Source organism: Antedon bifida, chromosome 7 (genome assembly GCF_963402885.1).
Source record: "Antedon bifida chromosome 7, ecAntBifi1.1, whole genome shotgun sequence".
NCBI lineage: Eukaryota > Metazoa > Echinodermata > Crinoidea > Comatulida > Antedonidae > Antedon > Antedon bifida.
Window position 1 is genome coordinate 7,662,709 of NC_136232.1, and position 24,803 is coordinate 7,687,511.

At 31.9% G+C, this 24,803-nt stretch overlaps 1 protein-coding gene across 1 annotated transcript; it reads right to left on the reverse strand.

Moving 5' to 3' along the window:
• Window positions 1-6,485: 6,485 nt before the first annotated feature.
• LOC144848214 (neurexin-4-like) lies at window positions 6,486-15,362 on the reverse strand. The gene is made up of 5 exons (XM_078704926.1): window positions 15,143-15,362; window positions 14,364-14,518; window positions 7,911-8,028; window positions 6,977-7,153; window positions 6,486-6,821 (listed from the first exon to the last, which is right to left on the reverse strand). The coding sequence occupies exons 1-5, from the start codon at window positions 15,360-15,362 to the stop codon at window positions 6,568-6,570; spliced, it is 924 nt and encodes a 307-aa protein (XP_078561052.1). The 3' UTR covers window positions 6,486-6,567.
• Window positions 15,363-24,803: the final 9,441 nt, after the last annotated feature.

Below are 24,803 nucleotides of genomic sequence, written 5' to 3' on the forward strand. Positions count from 1 at the left end.
GGAGTTTACACACGCCACAAAACTGCGGAGTTTACACACGCCACAAAACTGCGGAGTTTACACACGCCACAAAACCCGGGAGTTTACACACGCCACAAAACTCCGGAGATTACACACACCACAAAACCCCCGGAGTTTACACACACCACACAACCCCGGAGTTTACACACACCACAAAACTGCGGAGTTTACACACGCCACAAAACCCCGGAGTTTACACACACCACACAACCCCGGAGTTTACACACATCACAAAACCCCGGAGTTTACACACGCCACACAACCCCGGAGTTTACACACGCCACAAAACTGCGGAGTTTACACACGCCACACGGAACCCTGGAGTTTACACACGCCACAAAACCCCGGAGTTTACACACGCCACAAAACCCCGGAGTTTACACACGCCACACGGAACCCCGGAGTTTACACACGCCACAAAACTCCGGAGTTTACACACGCCACAAAACCCCGGAGTTTACACACGCCACAAAACTGCGGAGTTTACACACGCCACAAAACCCCGGAGTTTACACGCCACAAAACTGCGGAGTTTACACACACCACAAAACCCCGGTGTATGTAAACTGATTTAGCGATGTGTGAGAGTATGTTAAGATTACCTGTCAACTTTCCATCTATAACTTCGCATTCTACATAGAATGGTTCAACACCTCGCTTAGGTCCATCCGGATCAACAAGTAATGGATCGTTGTAACTTTTTTCATCGAAAATTAGATGTTGGCAATTTTGTGGAACATATGAGGTGTTTGCCCTGAAAGCCAGTTGAAAGCATACCAACACTGTTTGAAAAAAAAACCTGTATTATAATTATACTTCTTCTTCTTCTCTTTCTCTACTCCTGGTCTAGCGCATTTATTTGTACAGCAAACTAGGCCAGCCGCCCGAAGTACATATATATTATTTACAAAAATTAAATGCAGAAATATTTCTTTTTTTAAATGCACAAAAAATTAATTTAGGCATATTTTCAATTAAATTAATATTTCTGGAAGCCATTAAAATAATAAACTTACTTTCAGAAGGGAAATTATAAAACGTAACTGGTAATAACTCTTGACTTCTAACTCATTATTTTTTTATTTTATTTTTTTTTTTTTGCAGTGCATTTAGACATTTATTTCTCATAATAATAATACTTACATTAACAAACATAAACTGAAAAACCTCATACCATCTACCCCTTTGAACCTCGATATTAAGAATTGCTAGACGAAATTTAGTTAAAAAGTGTCTATGTTTAAAACGTTTGATTTCAGACAAATAATTTTCTATATGAATTTTTTGTTTAAATTTTGTAAAACAACGTAAACGCCAATATGTACTAGTGTTCTCAATAAATTGTTGTTGTTCAATATCCTGTGAACGTAATTTAATTTCATTTATAATGTTATCAATATTTTGTTATAACCAAACATAACCAAAACCAAAACCGCCTTTCTTAGTTGAAACAAATAGCATTGATAGGAAATTCTATTCCTGTACAAGTTTAAAAAGTCTGTACCAGAGTTTTAATATGTTAACTAGAACTAAAATTGTTAACGGAAATCTACCAAGTTCACACTGTACTCCAACAGTTGGGGCATGTTTTCCTACTCCTAACAGATATCGACAAAACTTATTCATTACAGTGTCCAGATTTCAGAACCAAATAAGGTGATAGGTAAAATGTTAGCATCAAAAATAACATTCCAGATATTTAATAGGAAGATTAGTAAAGCATTTGTATATCAAAGTATTTAAAGAATAATGGTGCATCATTTCCAGGTGCTTTTCCATGAGATTTTGACTTCTTCTATCATAATATCATTGTTCAGGTTTACTATTTGGTTAACATCATTCATTCTATTGCAGTCTATAACATAATTATCACCATTACCAGCAATATTATTGCCAGTATTGTCAAGTTGAGTATGTTCTTGCAACAGAGACTTAAAGTAGGTGAAGCACGATCAATGCTAATTTCTGTGGCATAGTTGTTTTTAGTTTCTTTTAGTTTTTGCCAAAATGTTCTGGAATAGTTAGCATTCAGAGCTTTGATAATCTGCGTTCGTTGCTCTCTTATAAAATTAGTTTTCTTAAGTTTAATTAACCGTTTGTATTGTTTTCTATTAAGTTTATAGTTACTAAGTGTAATAGCGAAATGTATTTAAGCTTCTCATTCTTCTATACATTTAGCTATGTGAGACAGAGGAGTAAGAATGGAATAAATTATTTTTCTAACGGTTTATCAACAAAACGTGATTGGAACTGTTAACAATGTGTCATATTAAGCGCTTCCGAGACCAATACAATGCATTCAGCATTTTGGAAATGGTACCGTACGGTAAGGTTAATAGAAATAGTAGAAATAATCGGGAAAGTGGCAATACATTTCCATATTCACACCTCGGTTGGAAAAGATATTTGCAGAGAAAAATAAGAAGTATTAAGTCAAAAGAAACGAATTTAAGTGATATTAAATTAATTGCCAATTACGTTGCTGTGTATGTAATTGGACTGTAGTCATAAAATGATATTAATAGTTTATGGTGCACAGTATATTGAAATATAGGTGAACAAGAATGTATAGAAAACTATTTTTAGAAAGAATTGCATAAAAACAGGGTTTTTTTTACATCAGTAAAATGTAATAAATTCAAGAATTGGTTGAAGAATAATTGTACTATCATTATTATTATCCTTTAAAAATGGTTTTAGAAAAAGAAAAAGAATATAAAAAACATAAAAACATACATAAGAATGTTACATTAGTCAAAAGAAAGAATTAAAGTGATGGTATTGGATAATTCCATCCATTTTATGTTGAAATGAAAATATTAAATAATTTTTGTTAAACTTACCCATAACAGCAACTTCATAATTGGACATTTTTCCAGACTAAAAAAAATACAGGTCTGGTATCTATGGCGAATCTTTGTATTCTGTTTATTTCTAATATTCCGGTACGCAATTATTGCAGTTTACTATACAATTACAATAATTATAAAGTCATAAAATCATACATTTTATTTAATCCATCAATCAATATTATTGTTAGCGTAACAATCCAACAAATGTATATTAAATATCATTGTTCCATATAGATATGTTTGTATAATTGCCTTGATATAATTAAACTTTAAAGAAAGCCACAATTTATGATTATATCTAGTGCTTTAATTTATATGAAATATAGATATAATTGCTTTGGTATAATTAAACTTTAAAGAAAGCCAACATTTGTGATTATATAATTCTGCAATTTATATAAAATATAATATAATTGCCTTGATATAAATTAATTCTAAAGAAAGCCAACATTTATGATTATATAGTGCTTCAATTTATATGAAATATAGATATAATTGCCTTGGTATAATCATGGAGGAAATATTTAAAGCCAACATTTGTTATTATATAGTGCTTCAATTTATATGAAATATAGCTATAATTGCCTTGATATAATTAAACTTTAAAGAAGGTCAACATTTTGTGATTATATAATGCTTCAATTTATAATATGAAAGATAACAAAAAAAAACAATTGGTAGTAGTAGGCGAAATGAAAGTGAGTCAACCAATCACAAGCGACAGTTCGGATCATCCCACACAAATTAGAGATAATTTGTCCATGAAGCTTAAGCCAACTTACCCGGGTAAATAACTAAACCTAAACAGGTCCTAAGACTGAAGGGTTTTACTCTCTTACATTTAATTAATAAAAAGAGAAGAATAAATGTTGGTTGTTGATACAACTCGATAGAATGTTTTCCGTATCCGTGTAAAAATTTAGTTCCAATATATAATTTATTATTGACTGGTATATCTTTATTCAAAAAAACAAATTTACAAAAACAATTCATAAAATATAGCAGCATGTAGGGACGCATGCGTCCCAAGCTGAATTGCATTTCATGATAACATTAAACGTTTTAATTTCTTTGGATGTTTGATGAATAACATTTACTTTAGATAGATATGTAACAAAAACATAAAATAAAGGTGAGTGAATCTCACAAAAGGAAGAGTAAAACATTTACTTTAGATTGTTTTAAACATTTTCCAGGAGTTCGATGTATTTCATTTTACAGTATTTGTGTGGCAACGAAGTTAATATTAAAAAAGTAGAAATTATCAGTTTTTATCATTTCAGGCAAATTTATCCTTTTTTACATAACAATTTAAAATAAATAAAACAATACATAGATAGGGTAGTTGGATAAAACCTCAAGAAAAATAAACTTAAAAAGCATAAAAGACGAGAAATTCAAATTATGGAATTATACGCTCTCAAAGACTGTCAGCGAATTTAAAAGATTAAAAAAATTAAAACGTTAATTTGTTTCGATCTGTTTTTTTAAGTTGTTGCTTTTCTTAAATGTAATTACAAATATTGTTTTTTATAATCTACCAACAATTTTCGGATAATGGTGCATCAAGATAAACATTAAAACGCAGTGACCATGGTTACTGTGATTATTGTATTAAACGTCAATAGTTGAATCGGTGTCTTGTTGAGTATTCTTAATTAAAGATGACAAAATGATAACCTTGCACTGTAATTGTATGTTAAAGACCTCTCATCAGATGGAATAATTTAAATTACAATTGACATTTTAAATATTTCAATTTTATTCGTTCGTATACAAGGTACACTTATTCTAAGTATTTGATAAATAAGAAAGGAAACCACAAAAAGCTGAGCTTCACTGGACCAGTCCAAAAACGAAAACGAAAAACGAAAATGTAATAAACCAAGCCTGGTTGCTGCGGGTGAAAAGAGGAGATATTTCAGATGTAAAATGTCATAATTAACCAGGTTACTTTTCGGTGTTATAATAGTTGTACCCATGTAGAAAATTAATAAACATTTACATTTTTATTTACGGTTTTACTTTTACTTTCTAAAAATCCTACAAATACAGTAATGAGTCACATAGTGCACTGTAAATGTATTTTCACGTGACGCGCATGCGCAGACACTTTAGCGGAATTAATCCTGTTTCAGGTACACTACACTAGTTGCAACCCTGCGTATTCTTGTCAACAAAAATCGTATGACGTAAATTATAAATCGGGAAGTAATATTGTTTACAAATTTAATGAGCCGGCGGCAACTGAAAAGCAGTCCTCAGTATAATTCGTTTGGTTTTTTAAAAATGTCCTAAATGTAGATGAGAAGTTCTTTACATTTCCAAAGCATTTAGCCTATATCAGTTTTTATCATTTTCAGTCAAGAAATATTCAATAACATTTTAAAATGAATACCTAACAAGAAAAAGATTAAGATATAGAAATGATAGTTATAATGGATAAACTTTAAAAAAAAACATAGAAACATAAAAAGTAGAAGCAAAATAAATAAAATAATAGAAAACAAAAAACAAAAACAGCACATTTTAAATTTTGAAAAACAAAATATTCATTTGTTTCGATCTGTTTTTTATTTTAATGTAAGCGATTACATAAATGTTTTTGTAGGAACAATTTTTTGATAATGAGAAATAATTATGTAAGGAAAACAAGATAAATCGCAGTTACCATAGATACTGTGATTAATTTTATTGAACGTTAATCTTCTGTTGTGTGTACAAATACTTAATTAAAGATAACGTATTGATTACATTTTATCAAATTTCATTATAATTGTATGTTAGTTAAAATTGACATGATTGTATATTTCAATTATTCGTTCATATAAAATTTACACTTATAATAAGTATATTAATAAATCTAGTTCAAACTAGAACGAGCGAAATGCATAGACCAAGAAATCTGATTTGGATGCAAGAGAAGAGGTGACAGTAGGCCTATTCACAAACCATTTCGCATGTACAGTAAATATGGTATAATAACCCATACCTATTTACTTTTTGATTTTAATGTCAATCTTTGTTTGTTTAGTGGTTACGGTATGGAGTTTCTTCCCGCCAACAGTTGTTATAAGTACTAACGACAGAAAATAAATTCAACAATAACACTCTATTGCTATAACCTAACCTTACATGATACAGGCAACACATGTGATACAATTGAGAAGCTGTATTACCGAATATTCCTATGATATTGGGCAATACTGTATGTGGAGAATCGGGTAAATATCCCTCAAAATGAAATAGGTAGAACAATTTAAGAGACTAGAATCCCAAGAACTTACACAAAGAAATTGTTTGTTATGACATAGAACATTTAAAAAATGATAAATTCAAATTTAAAATGATGGTCCTATACTTTTACTATGGTTAAACAATAATTTACAATTAACCAGTACATTCTTTGTCTAGCTGTTTTTTTCTGGCAATATTTTAGTCACTAGTTTCGTATGTTGGACGTATAAGACGATCCTCTATACGTTGCTATGTCACTACTACTAAAGCTTGGTTCTCACTAAGATGCAACTCAATGACATAACGCAACGCAAGTGATTTGACCAGGGAAGAGGGAAATTCCCCTGATTTGACCAATCATAAGCGATGGTTTGTCATTGTTCAACTCGATTGCGTTGCGTCTATGTCTTTCACTCAAGAATAGGTCTACTATGTTAAATATGCAGTAAATAACAACTTATTTGTTTATTTTAATGTATTCAAAATGCTTGTAATGGTCATCACGACTGATTTTACTTTTAGGAATCTCCCTCGCTGATTGGCTATTCAATGAACACGACATCAAATCGTTGACACTTATTGACTGACACTCTTCAATCCACTGGCATAGTCTAAGACACGTGAGTAAAGACTTAACTGGCAATGTTCTTATCACATATTCAGACATGAAAATGTTGTCGAAGAACTGCATCAATCCAATAATCTTCAGCCCTGAAAAAAAAAACCAGTGGAACCAGTGTCATTAGTTGACATACCGAAGTACAATTGGTACAATTTAGGTTACGATATCCAATAAATGTTCATTCATCTTTTGGCCGTTACTGTAGGTAAATGATAGTAAACAGGGTTAGGGTTAGGGTAAATACCTGTACATTCTAGTGGTCCAATTGTGCTAATACCATATTCCCATTCCGAGCCCGTGTCACCATGCCGTAACTCCGTCACTGGCAGGGTAGATATATCGTCAATATATCCATCATCGTATCTCATAGTTCGATCATTTATGGTACATTCACAAGGTAAACTTGGATCGCTGCAGTCTCCTTAAATAATAATTCCGTGTAGCATAAATAAAATAAACTATTATAATAGTCATGTGGAACATTCATTTACATACGCCTTCTTCACCAAAACACAGTGATGTAGGCTAATCTTTTAAGAACATTTTACAGTGAGTACAAAGTTTGTTTACAATTCCAATTAAAGAATTACGAATTTTTGTGTACTTGTCCTCCGAAAATATGCTCGCCGCGCGCTATGTTATTTCTGCTGGTTACGCTTCCTTGCACAGCATTGTTTGTCATCGATCAAAGATGTCTCATGTTACTTGAAAAAAGGCCTATTCTGCCTAATGTTCATTTGGGTTTGACCAAACTGCTTTTTTAATTGTGCATTATGAATGATTTCATATATATCCAATTTTAAAGATAGCAAGGCCTGTTTGATAGCCTTGGTTAGTAGTCGGAACTTTTAAATACTGGAAACACCTGTTCTCGTCAGATCACCGAAGTTAAGCAACGTTGGGCCTGGTTAGAGCTTGGATGGGAGACCATCTGGGAATAACGGGTGCTGTATACGGAGCTGGGGTCCCGTTAGGCATTTGAAATCAGCACTGCTGACTCTTATGGCAGTCCCTGCATCTAGTATCTGCCTCAGACCTCTGGTCAAGTTGGACACTGGACGAGAGAAGCCCTTGATCAATGTCAGGACCAAAAGGTGCTTAACAGTCCTGGCTTTGTTTGTATCAAACCTGTTGGTTTCGATTGAATAAAATAAAAAAAAACAGAATACTAAGCTTACCTCTATATGCGCATGCACATCCATAGAAACCAGTTGGACTTGCCCAGTTGTACATAGCGGTACCGTTACGTGATACCCAATAGCCAAACCGTGAAATGTTTGAATGATGGCAGTCATACTGTAGAAAAAATGATTGGTTTACGAACATTGTATCGCAAGTTTAGGTGACTGCTAGTTTGTATGCCTTATAAAGTATATCGATACCTCCATGGTCAAAGTTATCTAGACATATAATAAACAAAACAAACGTTGAAGATACCATAATGAAAAAAATTCAAAATCATCCTACTCTAATATACTGCCGACATGAGGTTGACGACTCCATTAACGCTACAATCTGCGTGATAGACATCTCGTACGTAATGTTGTGTACGAACGAACCTTTTTCTTCATATCCATTGACCGCGATAACAAGCTGACATGTCGGTGTTATAATAGTTCTACCTGTGTAAAGAAAAATAATGATAACTTTACTTTATTAGTACTATCCGTATCAGTCATGAGTCACATAGTGCACTGTGAATTTATTTTCACACTAGTTGCCAACCTGCGTATTCTTGTAAACAAAAATCGTATGACGTAAATTATAAATCAGGAAGTAACATTGTTTACAAATGTAATGAGCCGGCAGCCACAGAGCGCTTAATCCCAACCCAAAGACAGTTCAATTTCTGTACAATTAATGAAATAGTGATACCCCGTGTGTGTAGATGCGTGCAGTAGCATACGAAATGAACGTATAACGAACAACCATACGCAACTATCTCTACTAATAGTACGCCTTTTGACATCGCCAAGCAAAACTGCGGAGTTTACACTCGCCACAAAACCCCGAAGTTTACACACACCACAAAACCCCGGAGTTTACACACGCCACAAAACCCCGGAGTTTACACACACCACAAAACCCCGAAGTTTACATACGCCACAAAACCCCGGAGTTTACACACGCCACAAAACTGCGGAGTTTACACACGCCACAAAACCCCAGAGTTTACACGCCACAAAACTGCGGAGTTTACACACACCAAATAACCCTGGTGTATGTAAACTGATTTAGCGATGTGTGAGAGTATGTTAAGATTACCTGTCAACTTTCCATCTATAACTTCGCATTCTACATAGAATGGTTCAACACCTCGCTTAAGTCCATCCGGATCAACAAGTAATGGATCGTTGTTGTGACCTTTTTCATTGAAAATAAGATGTTGGCAATGTTGTGGAACATATGAGGTGTTTGCCCTGAAAGCCAGTTGAACGCATACCAACACTGTTTGAAAAAAAAACTGTATTATATACTTCTTCTTCTTCTCTTTCTCTACTCCTGGTCTAGCGCATTTATTTGTACAGCACATAGGCCAGCCGCCCGGAGTACATATATATTATTTACACAAATTAAATACAGAAATATTTCTTTTTGTAAATGCACAAACAAATTAATTTAGGCATATTTTCAATTAAAGTAATATTTCTTATCTTCAGAAGGAAAATTATAAAACGTAACTGGTATTATTATAATAACTCTTGACGTAACTCATAATTTTGATATATATATATTTTTGTTTTGCAGTGTATTTAAACATTTATTTCTCATAATACAATAATACTTACATTAACAAACATAAACTTAAAAACCTCATACCATCTACCTCTTTCAAACTCGATATCAAGAATTCCTAGACGAAATTTAGTTAAAAATTGTCTATGTTTACAATTTTTGATTTCAGACAAATAATTTTCTATATGAATTATTGTTTGTTAAAATTTTGTAAAATAACATAAACGCGAGTGTGTACTCAATAAATTGTTGTTGTTCAATATCCTGTGAACGTAGGTGAACAAGAATGTATAGAAAACTATTTTTAGAAAGAATTGCATAAAAACAGTTTTTTTCACATCAGTAAAAGGTAATAAATTCAAGAATTGGTTGAAGAATAATTGTACTATCATTATTATTATCATTTAAAAATGGTTTTAGAAAAAAAGAAAAAGAATATAAAAACATAAAAACATACATAAGAATGTTACATTAGTCAAAGGAAAGAATTTAAGTGATGGTATTGGATAATTCCATCCATTTTATGTTGAAATGAAAATATTAAATATATTTTTTTTAAACTTACCCATAACAGCAACTTGATAATTGGACATTTTGCCAGACTAAAAAAATACAGGTCTGGTACCTACGGCGAATCTTTGTATTCTGTTTATTTCTAATATTCCGGTACGCAATTATTGCAGTTTACCATACAATTACAATAGTTATAAAGTCATAAAATCATACATTTTATTTAATCCATCAATCAATATTATTGTTAGCGTAACAATCCAACAAATGTATATTAATTATCATTGTTCCATATAGATATGTTTGTATAATTGCCTTGATATAATTAAACTTTAAAGAAAGCCACAATTTATGATTATATATAGTGCTTTAATTTATATGAAATATAGATATAATTGCTTTGGTATAATTAAACTTTAAAGAAAGCCAACATTTTGTGATTATATAATGCTTCAATTTATATGAAAGATAACAAAAAACAAATTGGTAGTAGTAGTAGGCTCAACGAAAGTGAGTTAACCAATTACAAGCGACAGTTCGGATCATCCAATACAAATTAGAGATAATGTATCTATGAAGCTTATAGATGTATTGTCCCCCAAAAACATGAAAAAATAAAGATTAATAAAATCAGATTTTGAATTGACAATTTCACAGTTTTAACAAAGTTATTCACTTCTGTAGAAAAAAAATCATCAAAAATTATTATTTCACTTATAAAAAGACAAAAGAAATGGTTAATTTCAACCAAAAACCATTGTCTTCCAGACAATTTACGTATATTTTGCTTTAAATTACATTTCTTTGGTGGAAAATGTTTTTTTTTTGGTTAAAGTTTTTGGTCATAGTGAATAACTGTTATGTGATATTAAAATGGCATATTCAACAAAAAAAAATTTAAAAATTATTTTTTAGGGAGACAATATATCTTTAAGCCCACTTGCCCGGGTAAATAACTAAACCTAAACAGGTCCTAAGAAAAGAATAAATGTTGGTTGTTGATACAACTGATAAAATGTTTTCCGTATCCGTGTAAAAATAATAGTTCTTTAGTTCCAATATATAATTTCTTTGGATGTTTGATGAATAACATTTACTTTAGATAGATATGTAACAAAAATATGAAATAAAGTGAATCTCACAAAAGGGAGGGTAAAAAATAAATACTTTAGATTTTTTTTTACATTTTCAGGCGTTCGGTGTATTTCATTTTATTTGTGTGGCAAAGAAGTTTATTTAAATTTTCAGTTTTTATCATTTCAGGCAAATTTATCTTTTTAATTAAATTATTATAATTAAGTATTATATTATAATTAAATTTAAAATAGGCCTAAATAAAACAATACATAGAAATGGGAGTTAAAAAGCAAAAAGACGAGAAATATAAATTATGGACTTACACGCTCTCAAAGACTGGCAGCAAAGTTAAAAGATTAAAAAAATGATAAAGGTTAATTTGTTTCGATCTGTTTTTTAAGTTGTTGCTTTTCTTAAATGTAATTACAATAATTTTTTTTTATAATCTACCAACAATTTTCGGATAATGGTGCATCAAGATAAACATTAAAACGCAGTGACCATGGTTACTGTGATTATTGTATTGAACGTCAATAGTTGAATCTGGGTCTTGTTGAGTATGAGATGACAACATGATAACCTTGCACTGTAATTGTATGTTAAAGACCTCTCATCAGATGGAATAATTTAAATTACAATTGACATTCTAAATATTTCAATTTTATTTGTTCGTATACAATGTACACTTATTCTAAGTATTTGATAACTAAGACAGGAAACCACAAAAAGCTTTTTTTTTTTAAGTCGGTGTTTTATTTTAATGTAAGCGATTACATTATGTTTTTGTAGGAACAATTTTTTGATAATGAGAAATAATTATGTAAGGAAAACAAGATAAATCGCAGTTACCATAGATACTGTGATTAATTTTATTGAACGTCAGTCTTCTGTTGTGTGTACAAATTCTTAATTAAAGATAACGTATTGATTACATTTTATCAAATTTCATTATAATTGTATGTTAGTTAAAATTGACATGATTGTATATTTCAATTATTCGTTCATATAAAATTTACACTTATAATAAGTATATTAATAAATCTAGTTCAAACTAGAACGAGCGAAATGCATAGACCAAGAAATCTGATTTGGATGCATGAGAAGAGGTGACAGTAGGCCTATTCACAAACCATTTCGCACGTATAGTAAATGTGGTATAATAACCCATATCTATTTATTTTTTAATGTTAATGTCAATCTTTGTTTGTTTAGTGGTTACGCTAAAGAGTTTCTTCTCGCCAACAGTACTAACGACAGAAAATAAATTCAACAATAACACTCTCTTGCTATAACCTAACCTTACATGATACAGGCAACACATGTGATACAATTGAGAAGCTGTATTACCGAATATTCCTATGATATTGGGCAATACTGTATGTGGAGAATCGGGTAAATATCCCTCAAAATGAAATAGGTAGAACAATTTAAGAGACTAGAATCCCAAGAACTTACACAAAGAAATTGTTTGTTATGACATAAAACATTTAAAAAATGATAAATTCAAATTTAAAATGATGGTCCTATACTTTTACTATGGTTAAACGATAATTTACAATTAACCAGTACATTCTTTGTCTAGCTGTTTTTTCTGGCAATATTTTAGTCACTAGTTTCGTATGTTGGACGTATAAGACGATCCTCTATACGTTGCTATGTTACTACTACTAAAGCTTGGTTCTCACTAAGATGCAACGCAAGTGATTTGACCAGAGAAGAGGGAAATTTCCCTGATTTGACCAATCATAAGCGATGAATTATTCAAACCATCGTTTGTTCAACTCGATTGCGTTGCGTCTATATCTTTCACTCAAGAATAGGTCTACTATGTTAAATATGCAGTAAATAACAACTTATTTGTTTATTTTAATGTATTCATAATGCTTGTAATGGTCATCACGATTGATTTTACTTTTAGGAATCTCCCTCGCTGATTGGCTATTCAATGAACACGACATCAGATCGTTGACACTTATTGATTGACACTCTTCAATCCACTGGCATAGTCTAAGACACGTGAGTAAAGACTTATCTGGCAATGTTATTATCACATATTCAGACATGAAAATGTTGTCGAAGAAATACATTAATCCAATCTTTCGCTTTAGGCCTGAAAAAGATAAATAAGTAGAACCAGTGTCAGTAACTACCACCATTGTAGTGTATTTTTCATTTTAGTGGTAGCAGTAGTGTTGTTGGTGGCATATGTATGTAAGTTGCAGAGGTATAAGATCACCCACTGGCAAACATTACAAAACTTTTGTTTGTTCTGTTCTCGAGGTTGCTAGTTTAGACCAGTTACAAACTTCGGCAAAAACAAACTTTTCTTTGCAAACTCCGAGTTGTGTCAAAAAGGGTTTTCAAAGTTTGCCAGTTTAAAGCGTACTGCAGAAAACAAGTTTGCAGAATTTAAGCTGCTAGCTAACTAGCTAACTAACTGGTTGCTTACTACTGGCTAACTAACTGGTTGCTTAATACTGGCTAACTAGCTGGCTGGCTATAAATAAGTTTACGATATGTTCTGTTTTTTTTGGTCAATGATAGTAAATATACCTGAACATTCTATTGGTCCAATTGTGCTAGTACCAGATTCAGAATTGCTTCCAGTGTCGCCATGCCGTAACTGCATCACTGGCAAGGTAGATATATCGTCAATATATCCTTCATCTTTTCTCAGAGTTCTATTATTTATGTTACATTCACAAATTTTACTTGGATTGCTGCAGTCACCTTAAATAATAAATTTAAGTAATTGTAATACTCAAACATACTATTAGAAAACATTCTTGAACATTAATTTACATTTAATATAACATTTAATTCAACCCAATAATTTTTATAAGTTTATTGTCTACAATCTCAAGCATTTCAAGAAAATGTTTATTGGGGTTCGACACACTTTTTAAAAATTAAATATATATATATAAATAATTAAATAATTATATTAAATATATAAACTACGTTTGAATTAGATATTTAGTACCTCTGTATCCGCATGCGCAACCATAAAAACCAGTTGGAGTTCCCCAGTTATACATAGTGGAACCATTACGTGATACCCAGAAACCATAGGGTATAGCAATTGAACCAATGCAGTCATACTGTAGAAGAAAAGGGGTTTACGAAACGTTATAAATGGTAAGAAAATAGCTCTAGTAATATTGATATGTAACTCCAGATGATGATGTTTTGCACTTTTTATGTCTGATAAAGCATATTGATACCCGGACCCCGTGAATAAAGTAATCTAGGCATGTAATAAACAAAACAAACATGAAGAACCATAATAAAAGGCATAATCATCCTACTTTTATATACTGTCGACATGAGGTTGACGACTCCATTAACGCTACAATCTGCGCAATAGACATCTCGTACGTAATGTCGTGTACGAACGAACCATGAGCTTCATATCCATTGACCTCCTCAACAAGATTACATGTCGGTGTTATAATAGTTCTACCTGTATATATGGAAGAAAATGGTAGGCCTATTTAGTACTTTTTTACGTTTTTATGTAAGTTATTACAAATACACTGAACACAGATTGTTGCATGACGTCAAACAGTACCAATGTATGCGGATACTTTGGCCGAATTAATAATAAATTACATTGTTTGCAGGCGCGGCGGCCCGTCACAATGCGGTATAATCCCAATAGTAGTTTAAATAGTTCCGGTGATCATTTTGATACCCTATGTGTGTATGGATGCGTGTCATACCAAACATATGTATAACGAGAACAGTCGCCTAAGCAAAACTTTGAAGTTTACACACATACACCACAAAACTCCCAGAGTTTACACACACCACAAAACCCCGGAGTTTACACACACCACAAAATGGCGGAGTTTACACACACCACAAAACCCCGGAGTTTACACATACCACAAAACACCGGAGTTTACACACCACAAAACTCTGGAGTTTACACACGCCACAAAACCCCGGAGTTTACACACGCCACAAAACCCCGGAGTTTACACACACCACCACAAAACCCCGGAGTTTACACACACCACAAAACCCCGGTGTATGTAAACTGTTTTGTTACTGTGGGCAATGGGTGAGAGTAAGTTAAGATTACCTGTCAACTTTCCATCTATAACTTCGCATTCTACATAGAACGGTTCAACACCTCGCTTAAGTCCATCCGGGTCAACAAGTAATGGATCGTTGTAACTTCCAGATTGTCCATCGAAAAGAAGCTCTTGGCAATTCTGTGGAACATATGAGCTGGTGTTTGCCCTGAAAGCCAGATGGAGGCATACCAACACTATAGCAGCTACTTGTTGGTAAGTGGACATTTTGTCAGACTAAAAAAATCAGACTGGTATTATATTAGATCTGAACAAAATTCCGGTACGCAATTAATGGTAAAAAATATTAATCTTTTTCGATCTTCTGTTTTTAAACAAACACAATTTGTGTTTGGTATGTAACATTAAGGTTGAGGGAAGGTACAAAGAGGAACCATATATATATTCTTTATCCACTCAGCAACGAAATATTGTTTTCATGTTTTATAGGCCTATAAATAATATACCACTAAATTCAGTACAAAACATTTGCGATTTAATACTTTGTTAAAACTGTCACTGTCATAGTCGATTGAAATAGTAAAGTGCATGTGACGATTCACCACTACGACGTTTATATTTTTTGTAATTATTACTTAATACAAACGTTGAGAAGCAACTGTCAGTAATATAGTTTATTTGTATATATGTTTATATTATATCTAATACTACCAACGCTCACAGTAAGAAATTTGCGATTCTAATGGCGACCAAAAGTGGTTAATAGTTATTTCGAGTATTGTATAGTAGTGTTGCAATACTATATCTTAAGTTTATTCTCTAAGTGTACCTACTTGTGTTAAACCATGGAGGTATACCTCAATGGTTAAACCAAATAATTTGGAATGTTCCATTCATCGCAAATCAATACATTTGTATAAACGTATATTAAATCTATCAAAATAGTATTTTTTAAAGAAAATCTTCAACATTATGATGCTGTACTCGAGCTGTTCAACCGGTTTTCAGCCATTAAAAACAATTATCGTAGGAGGAGATAGGAAAATGCGAAGCATCCTTGTATTATTGTGTGCGGGTTTTTTTTTCAAAATGGGCATCCATTAGACAGTGTATACAACGATCGGTCAAATAAATTCGTTTTAATCGTCAATAACTAATTATCTAACTCAATTTAATTAGTGAACAGGGTAACATCAGGTGGTTAAAATCAGTACCGACCCAACTTTATATACCATCGAGTAAACATTCTAGAAATAACGCGCGATTTACCGAATTTTGACCGTACGTAAATTTATATATAGATGAGAAACAACAATGCATCAAGATAAATCTTTTAAAAATTAAAACGCAGTGACAATGTGATTATTTTATTGAACGGCAATAGTTGAATCTGTGACCTATTGTGCATATTCTTAATCAAAGATAAAGAATTGATTACATTGATAGACTTGCACTAAAATTGTAGGTTCTCATCAAATGGAATAATTTTAATTAAAATTGACATGGTTAAATATTTCAATTATTCGTTCGTATACAATGTAAATGTTTGATACATATGATAGGTAACTCCCAAAAAGCTTAGCTTCATGGGACCAGTCCAAAAAGGAAAACGAGCGAAATACATAAACATGAATGTAATAAATCAAGCCAGGTTGCGGTGATGGAAAAAGAAGCGATATCTAATAATTATGTAAAAATGAAATAACTACGGTAACAATGTTTTGTGGTTGGTACGTCTGCAGGTCTGACCCGTGTAATGGCGTACGCCGTATTGTAGGTTAGGCCTTTACATACCATACCTATGTTTATTTTCTTCTATGCCAATGGTTACGCTAAATCACACTTTTCCTTCCTTGAAAATGTTTACTGTTAATCTCTATACAATCAAACTAGTTTGACACAAACAATGTGATGTGCAAACAAATATTTAAAAGCATACTTACCGTATCAAGAAAAACAAAAATGCGAGCAAAAATAGTTACGTCGTACCGTTACGTCTTCAAAATACAATTTACTGTAACATAAAATGCATTTGGTCAGATTGCTCTGTAACAAGTCAATCATTGGTAGGCATATTCCTAATTTGAGAGATCTTACATCGATCAAACATAAATTACAATTACAATAATTTCCAAATGTACCTTGAATAGTCGTAATTGCATTTTGATTTCTTCCACGGTTATAGCATAAGTCACTATATCATAACTTTGTTTAAAAATCTTTATTTTACTATCTATATATAATTAGAAATAGATTGGATTTTTTTAAATTTTTTAAAGTAAATTTACTTTATTTCGTCTTCGGTAAAAATGAAAATAACTATGAGTGTATTTCATAGAATATAAAAAAAATAATAATATTATTATTTGAAAAATAGACTTATTTAACCACGTTTAGAAATACAAGTTATATTATTTTAGTAAAAAAAAATCTGCCCATGACTAAATTAAATAATTAACACTATAAAGATTTCCGTATACCTGAATTTGAAATTTGACGTAGTCGCAACACTCTCACAACGCTGATTGTAGGTGTGCGTGCTTGTTCGTTACCTCGATTGCTTCTCATGTCTTCTACCGTGTCGTAAATATATAAATAGAGTTCGCTATTGACACGAAATTATGATTTTGACATGTTTTATTGTATGATTCCCTTTGATCGTGGCTGTTTTCTCATTATTGATAATTCGATATCTGTGAGTTGAGAGATTCTCTCTCGGAGAAAGCTTTGAGCACCCTAACAATTGTTCAATTATGTGACTATTGGGGGAAATATCAATTTATTATTCTGATTATATTACGTACTACAGTACGAAGATGATTTTTCAAAATCATTCAACCGCATTTAAACGTGAGACAATTACGTTTTATGAAATATGACTTTTTTTATTATGTGTAAACGTTGTTTTCATTGTGCTTCTGTCAAATTGAGAAACAATATCATACATTATCATTTCATTCAAGTAAACAATGATGAAGTTGACAACTATTCATAAATAAATAACAAAGAAAAAATACACAGTATAACAAAAACAATCAAGTTACCAATTTACAAAACAAAAAAGAACAATACCGTTAAGCTACTGGGGTCTTACGCTAGGCAAATGTAAAAAAATAAGGTGGACACGAGTCAACCTTTTTAGAATTCAGTACAATATTCTGTTGGCATTTACTTTAGAATCAGTGGCACACACCTTTCGGTGTAGTCCGGGTTCCAGACTGAGTTTTGATTTAATTTAGTAAAAAGATAAATATTTTGGCACATGTGGCGTTTCATATGTATACTACTTGATCTTGAATTTTTAGACAAAATCGAAACGTCGACTGATTGACTAACTTTAAAAAATAACAATAAATACAGACTTGGGGTAAGTCTACTTTTGGCGGTGCGTCCATACAATAAACAACAACATATACAAAGTATAAAAGGAAAATATATATATATATATATATATATATATATGACAGTAGGCCTATTCACAAACCATTTCGCACGTACAGTAAATATGGTATAATAACCCATACCTGTTTATTTTTTAATTTTAATGTCAATCTTTGTTTGTTTAGTGGTTACGGTATGGAGTTTCTTCCCGCCAACAGTTGTTATAAGTACTAACGACAGAAAATAAATTCAACAATAACAGTCTCTTGCTATAACCTAACCTTACATGATACAAGCAACACATGTGATACAATTGAGAATCTGTATTACCAAATATTCCTAAGATAATTGGCAATACTGTATGTATGTTTTAAAATGAAATAGGTAGAACAATTTAAGAGACTAGAATCCCAAGAACTTACACAAGTTCTTTTTTGTACACAAGTTTTTATCTGGCAATATTTTAAGCACTAGTTTCGTATGTTGGACGTATAAGACGATCCTCTATACGTTGCTATGTTACTACTACTAAAGCTTGGTTTCCATTAAGATGCAACGCAAGTGATTTGACCAGAGAAGAGGGAAATTCCCCTGATTTGACCAATCATAAGCGATGGATTATTCAAACCATCGTTTGTCATTGTTCAACTCGATTGCGTTGCGTCTATGTCTTTCACTCAAGAATAGGTCTACTATGTTAAATATGCAGTAAATAACAACTTATTTGTTTATTTTAATGTATTCATAATGCTTGTAATGGTCATCACGATTGATTTTACTTTTAGGAATCTCCCTCGCTGATTGGCTATTCAATGAACACGACATCAAATCGTTGACACTTATTGATTGACACTCTTCAATCCACTGGCATAGTCTAAGACACGTGAGTAAAGACTTATCTGGAAATGTTCTTATCACATATTCAGACATGAAAATGTTGTCGAAGAAATACATTAATCCAATCTTTCGCTTTAGCCCTGAAAAAGATAAATAAGAACCAGTGTCAGTAACTACCACCATTGTAGTGTATTTTTCATTTTAGTGGTAGCAGTAGTGTTGTTGGTGGCATATGCATGTAAGTTACAGAGGTCTTAGATCACCACTGGCAAACTTTTGTTTGTGCTGTTCTCGAGGTTGCTAGTTTAGACCAGTTACAACCTTCGGCAAAAACAGACGAAGAAAAAGTTTATACACTATCAAACTTTTCTTTACAAACTTCGAGTTGTGTCAAAAAAGGGTTTTCAAAGTTTGCCAGTTTAGAATAGTTGACAAACTTCGACAAACGTACTGCAGAAAATAAGTTTGCAGAATTTAAGCTGCTAGCTACCTAACTGGCTGCTAACTAGCTAACTCACTGGCTGCTTACTATTGGCTAACTAACTAGCTGGCTGGCTATAAATAACTTTAGTTTGAAAACGTAAAGTTTACGATATCCAAGTGTTCTGTTTTTTTTGGTCAATGATAGTAAATATACCTGAACATTCTATTGGTCCAATTGTGCTAGTACCATATTCAGAATTGCTTCCAGTGTCGCCATGCCGTAACTGCGTCACTGGCAGGGTAGCTATATCGTCAACATATCCTTCATCTTTTCTCGGAATGTAATCATTTATGTTACATTCACAAAGTTTACTTGGATTACTGCAGTCACCTTAAATAATAAATCCGTGTAGCATAGTGTAATTGTAATACTCAAACATACTATTAGAAAACATTCTTTAAAAATCTATTTACAACATTAATTTACATTCCAATAAAGTTTATTGTCTACAATCTCAAGCATTTCAAGAAAATGTTTATTAGGGTTCGAAACACTTTTTAAAAATTAAGTTGTTGGTATATAAGCTACGTTTGAATTGGATAAGAGATATTTAATATCATAATACTAAGCTTACCTCTATATCCGCATGCGCAACCATAAAAACCGGTTGGAGTTCCCCAGTTATACATAGTGGAACCATTACGTGATACCCAAAAACCAAAGGGTATAGCAATTGAACCAGTGCAATCATACTGTAGAAGAAAAACGAAACCTTTACAAATGGTAAGAAAATAGCTCTAGTAATATTGATATGTAACTCTAGTAATGATTTGCACTTTTTATGTCTGATAAAGCATATTGATACCCCCGTGAATAAAGTAATCTAGGCATGTAATAAACAAAACAAACATGAAGAACCATAAGGCATAATCATCCTACTTTTATATACTGTCGACATGAGGTTGACGACTCCATTAACGCTACAATCTGCGCAATAGACATCTCGTACGTAATGTTGTGTACGAACGAACCATGAGGTTCATATCCATTGACCTCCTCAACAAGATTACATGTCGGTGTTATAATAGTTCTACCTGTATATATGGAAGAAGAATGGTAGGTCTATTTAGACCTGGTGTATGTAAACTGTTTTGTTACTGTGGGCAATGGGTGAGAGTAAGTTAAGATTACCTGTCAACTTTCCATCTATAACTTCGCATTCTACATAGAACGGTTCAACACCTTGATAAAGTCCATCCGGATCAACAAGTAATGGATCGTTGTAACTTCCAGATTGTCCAAGCTCTTGGCAATTCTTTGGAACATATGAGCTGGTGTTTGGTATAAAAGCCAGATGAAGGCATACCAACACTATAGCAGCTACTTGATAATTGGACATTTTGTCGGACTAAAAAAACAAACTGGTATATTAGATCTGAACCAAATCAGGCCATTCCGGTACGAAATTATTGTTACAGATAACCACATACAATTACAGTAATCAAGCAGTCGTCATAAAACCATACATTCATTATGAATCACTTATTTGTTGTTAATGTGTAGAAACAGTCAAACAAATGTACATTAAATATGCGTTGTTCCATAATTAAAAGCAAACATTTTGTGAAAAGTAAATATATAATATATTGTTTGAAGGTTTGTTTGCGAAATCAAATGTTGATATAAAGTTTGCGGTACACCACGTATATTAGTTCTGAAAAGTTCTGTTGTGTTTCTCTCCCCCCCCCCCCCCCCCCGAGAGAGAGAGAGAGAGAAACTCAACAGTAAATATATAATGCTTCGATATAATGCTGCAATTTGTGTGAAAGATAACAATTGGTATGCGTAGTGTAGTGATATTTTAATTGTTAAAATGAGAAAGAATACAATTGTTATTGTTGATAACAACGGAATGTTATCAGTATCCGTGTAAAAATAATAGGTTGATGTTTGATGAATAACATTTACTTTAGATTTGTTTGGGTTTTTTTTCAAAAATTAATTTTCAAGTCGTTCGGCGTATTTCATTTTAAGAAGTTGTTAAATTTCCAAAACGTAGAAAAATTTTTATGATTAACAAGTTTTAAAAAATATCTTTACTCAAAATCAATTTCAATTAACTTAATTTAAAATAAATAATAGATTAAAACAATACATAGAAATGGGAGTTTAATCGGATAAAATTTCTAACTTAAAAAGCAGAAAAGAAAAGAAATTCAAATTATGGGCTTACGCTCTCAGATTAGACTGGCAGCGAATTTAAACATTTCCAAAAATATAATATTAATCTTTGTCGATCTGCTTTTTTAAATTGTTGCTTTTCTTAAATGTAAGTAATTCCAAATAATTTAGCAACAATTTCGGATAATGAGAAACAACGGTGCATCAAGATAAATCTTTAAAAAATTAAAACGCAGTGACAATGTGATTATTTTATTGAACGGCAATAGTTGAATCTGTGACCTATTGTGCATATTCTTAATCAAAGATAAAGAATAATTGATTACATTGCTAGACTTGCACTAAAATTGTAGTTTCTCATCAAATGGAATAATTTTAATTAAAATTGACATGGTTAAATATTTCAATTATTCGTTCGTATACAATGGAATTATTTGATAAATATGAGAGGAAACTCCCAAAAAGCTTAGCTTCACGGGACCAGTCCAAAAAGGAAAACGAGCGAAATACATAAACATGAATGTAATAAATCAAGCTAGGTTGCGATGAGGGAAAAAGAAGCGATATCTAATAATTATGTAAAAATTAAATAACAACGGTAACAATGTTTTGTGGTTGGTACGTCTGCAGGTCTGACCCGTGTAATGGCGTACGCCGTATTGTAGGTTAGGCCTTTACATACCATACCTATGTTTATTTTCTTCTATGCCAATGGTTACGCTAAATCACACTTTTCCTTCCTTGAAAATGTTTACTGTTAATCTCTACACTATCAAACTAGTTTGACACAAAAAAATGTGATGTGCAAACAATTATTTAAAAGCATACTTACCGTATCAAGAAAAACAAAATGCGAGCAAAGATAGTTACAATGTCGTACCGTTACGTCTTCAAAATACAATGTACTGTAACATAAAATGCATTTGGTCAGATTGCTCTGTAACAAGTCAATCATTGGTAGGCATATTCCTAATTTGAGAGATCTTACATCGATCAAAATTAAATTACAAACGAATTTCCAAATGTACCTTGAATAGTCGTAATTGCATTTTGATTTCTTCCACGGTTATAGCATAAGTCACTATCATAACTATTGTTTAAAAATCTATATTTTACTATCTATATATAATTAGAAATAGATTGGATTTTTTACATTTTTTAAAAGTAAATTTACTTTATTTCGTCTTCGGTAAAAATGAAAATATATTGAGTGTACTTCATAGAATATAAAAATAAAAAAAAAATTATTTGGAAAAAAAACAGAAGAGATGTAAGAATGTCCTAATTTTTTTAACTTTCACACTCTTTTATGTCCTTATTGAACACGGTCGCCGTTTTTAAATAATAAATAATTAAATAATAATAATAAATAATATAATAAATAGGTAAATCAAGAGAATTGAACAGGGAATTCTTTGTTCCCCGGAACGGAAGACGGTATTTTGATAATGTTGGGTAAATTATTATTAGAGAATTCTATAAAAAGTCTTCCGTCCGTGTTCGTGCAAATGCTATAATATAATATAGGTATTCACAATAGGCTTATTTAACCGCGTATACCTGAATTTGAAATTTGGCGTAGTCGCAAATACTCGGCACAATGCTGATTGTAGGTGTGCGTGCTTGTTCATTACCTCGATTGCTTCTCATGTCTTCTACCGTGTCGTAAATATATAAATAGAGTTCGCTATTGACACGAAATTATGATTTAGACATAATGTTTTATTGTATGATTCCCTTTGATCGTGGCTGTTTTCTCATTATTGATAATTCGGTCTGTGAGTTGAGAGATTCTCTCTTGTCGGAAAAGCTTTGATCATCCTAACAATTGTTCAATTATGTGACTATTGGGGGAAATATCAATGTATTATTCTGATTAGATTACGTTCTACAGTACAAAGATGATTTTTCAAAATCATTCAACCGCATTTAAACGTGAGACAATTACGTTTTATGAAATATGACTTCTTATTTTTATGAGCGCATGCGTAAACGTTGTTTTCATTGTGCTTCTGTCAAATTGAGAAACAATGATGTTTACCATACATTGTTTATTTCATTTCCTTTATTACATCAAGTCAAGTCAAGTCAAGTATCATTTATTGTCATTTGTTTTAAGAAAAAACATAGAAATTCTGTTTGCTCTGTTGGCGGAGCACAGTATCCAACCAACACAACACAACAAAAACATTACAAAAAGTGTCTACATGGTGTTTAAGGCTCTAATAGCTCCGATCCTATTAGTGATGAGGCTTCTTCAAAAACTTTTGAATCAAAATTTAATTTTAAACTATTTGTCGTGCCTTATTGGCCTTAATAGTAAACAATGATGAAGTTGACATTACTATTCATAAATAAATAACAAAGAAAAAATATACACAGAATAACAAAAACAATCAAGTTACCAATTTAGAAAACAAGGAAAACAATACCGTTAAGCTACTGGGGTCTTAAAACATATATAAAAAAGAAAAAGGACGGGGAAATTATTATTTTAGTATTATGGTACATATGAATAAGTACAGTAAAATTTCAAATTAATTTTCATTAGACTAATAAATGATTGGAAATTAGGTTTGTTTGTTATATAATTATATAATTTATTGCGTACAGACATTGTTCATTAATTATACTATAGGATGTACAATTATCATTGAAAAATTAAACTATAATAGTTCCTAGTCCACAATCAGTTTTTATTGTGTAGGTCTATATAATTGTGTGTTTTTATCTCGTAAAATTAGGGCGCGAATTGATCTAAAGGTCAATAGGAGTTTAGGCCTATTAGCCTCTCTACCTGAACACGAACAGAATAGAATAATGACTACTGTCATAACTACGTTTTTAAATCAGGCTATTTAAATCAATCTAAAGAGATAACTTTT

Bases quoted from the DNA above. Each gene is read 5' to 3' on its own strand.
- LOC144848214 (XM_078704926.1), bottom strand. From the start codon at position 15,362: ATGTCCACTTACCAACAAGTAGCTGCTATAGTGTTGGTATGCCTCCAT. The intron at 8,029-14,363 runs GTAGGATGATTA...TTTTTTCTACAG, and splicing joins CATGTCGACAGTATATAAAA to TATGACTGCCATCATTCAAA. The intron at 7,154-7,910 runs GTAAGCTTAGTA...TTATTATTTAAG, and splicing joins ATGTGCATGCGCATATAGAG to GAGACTGCAGCGATCCAAGT.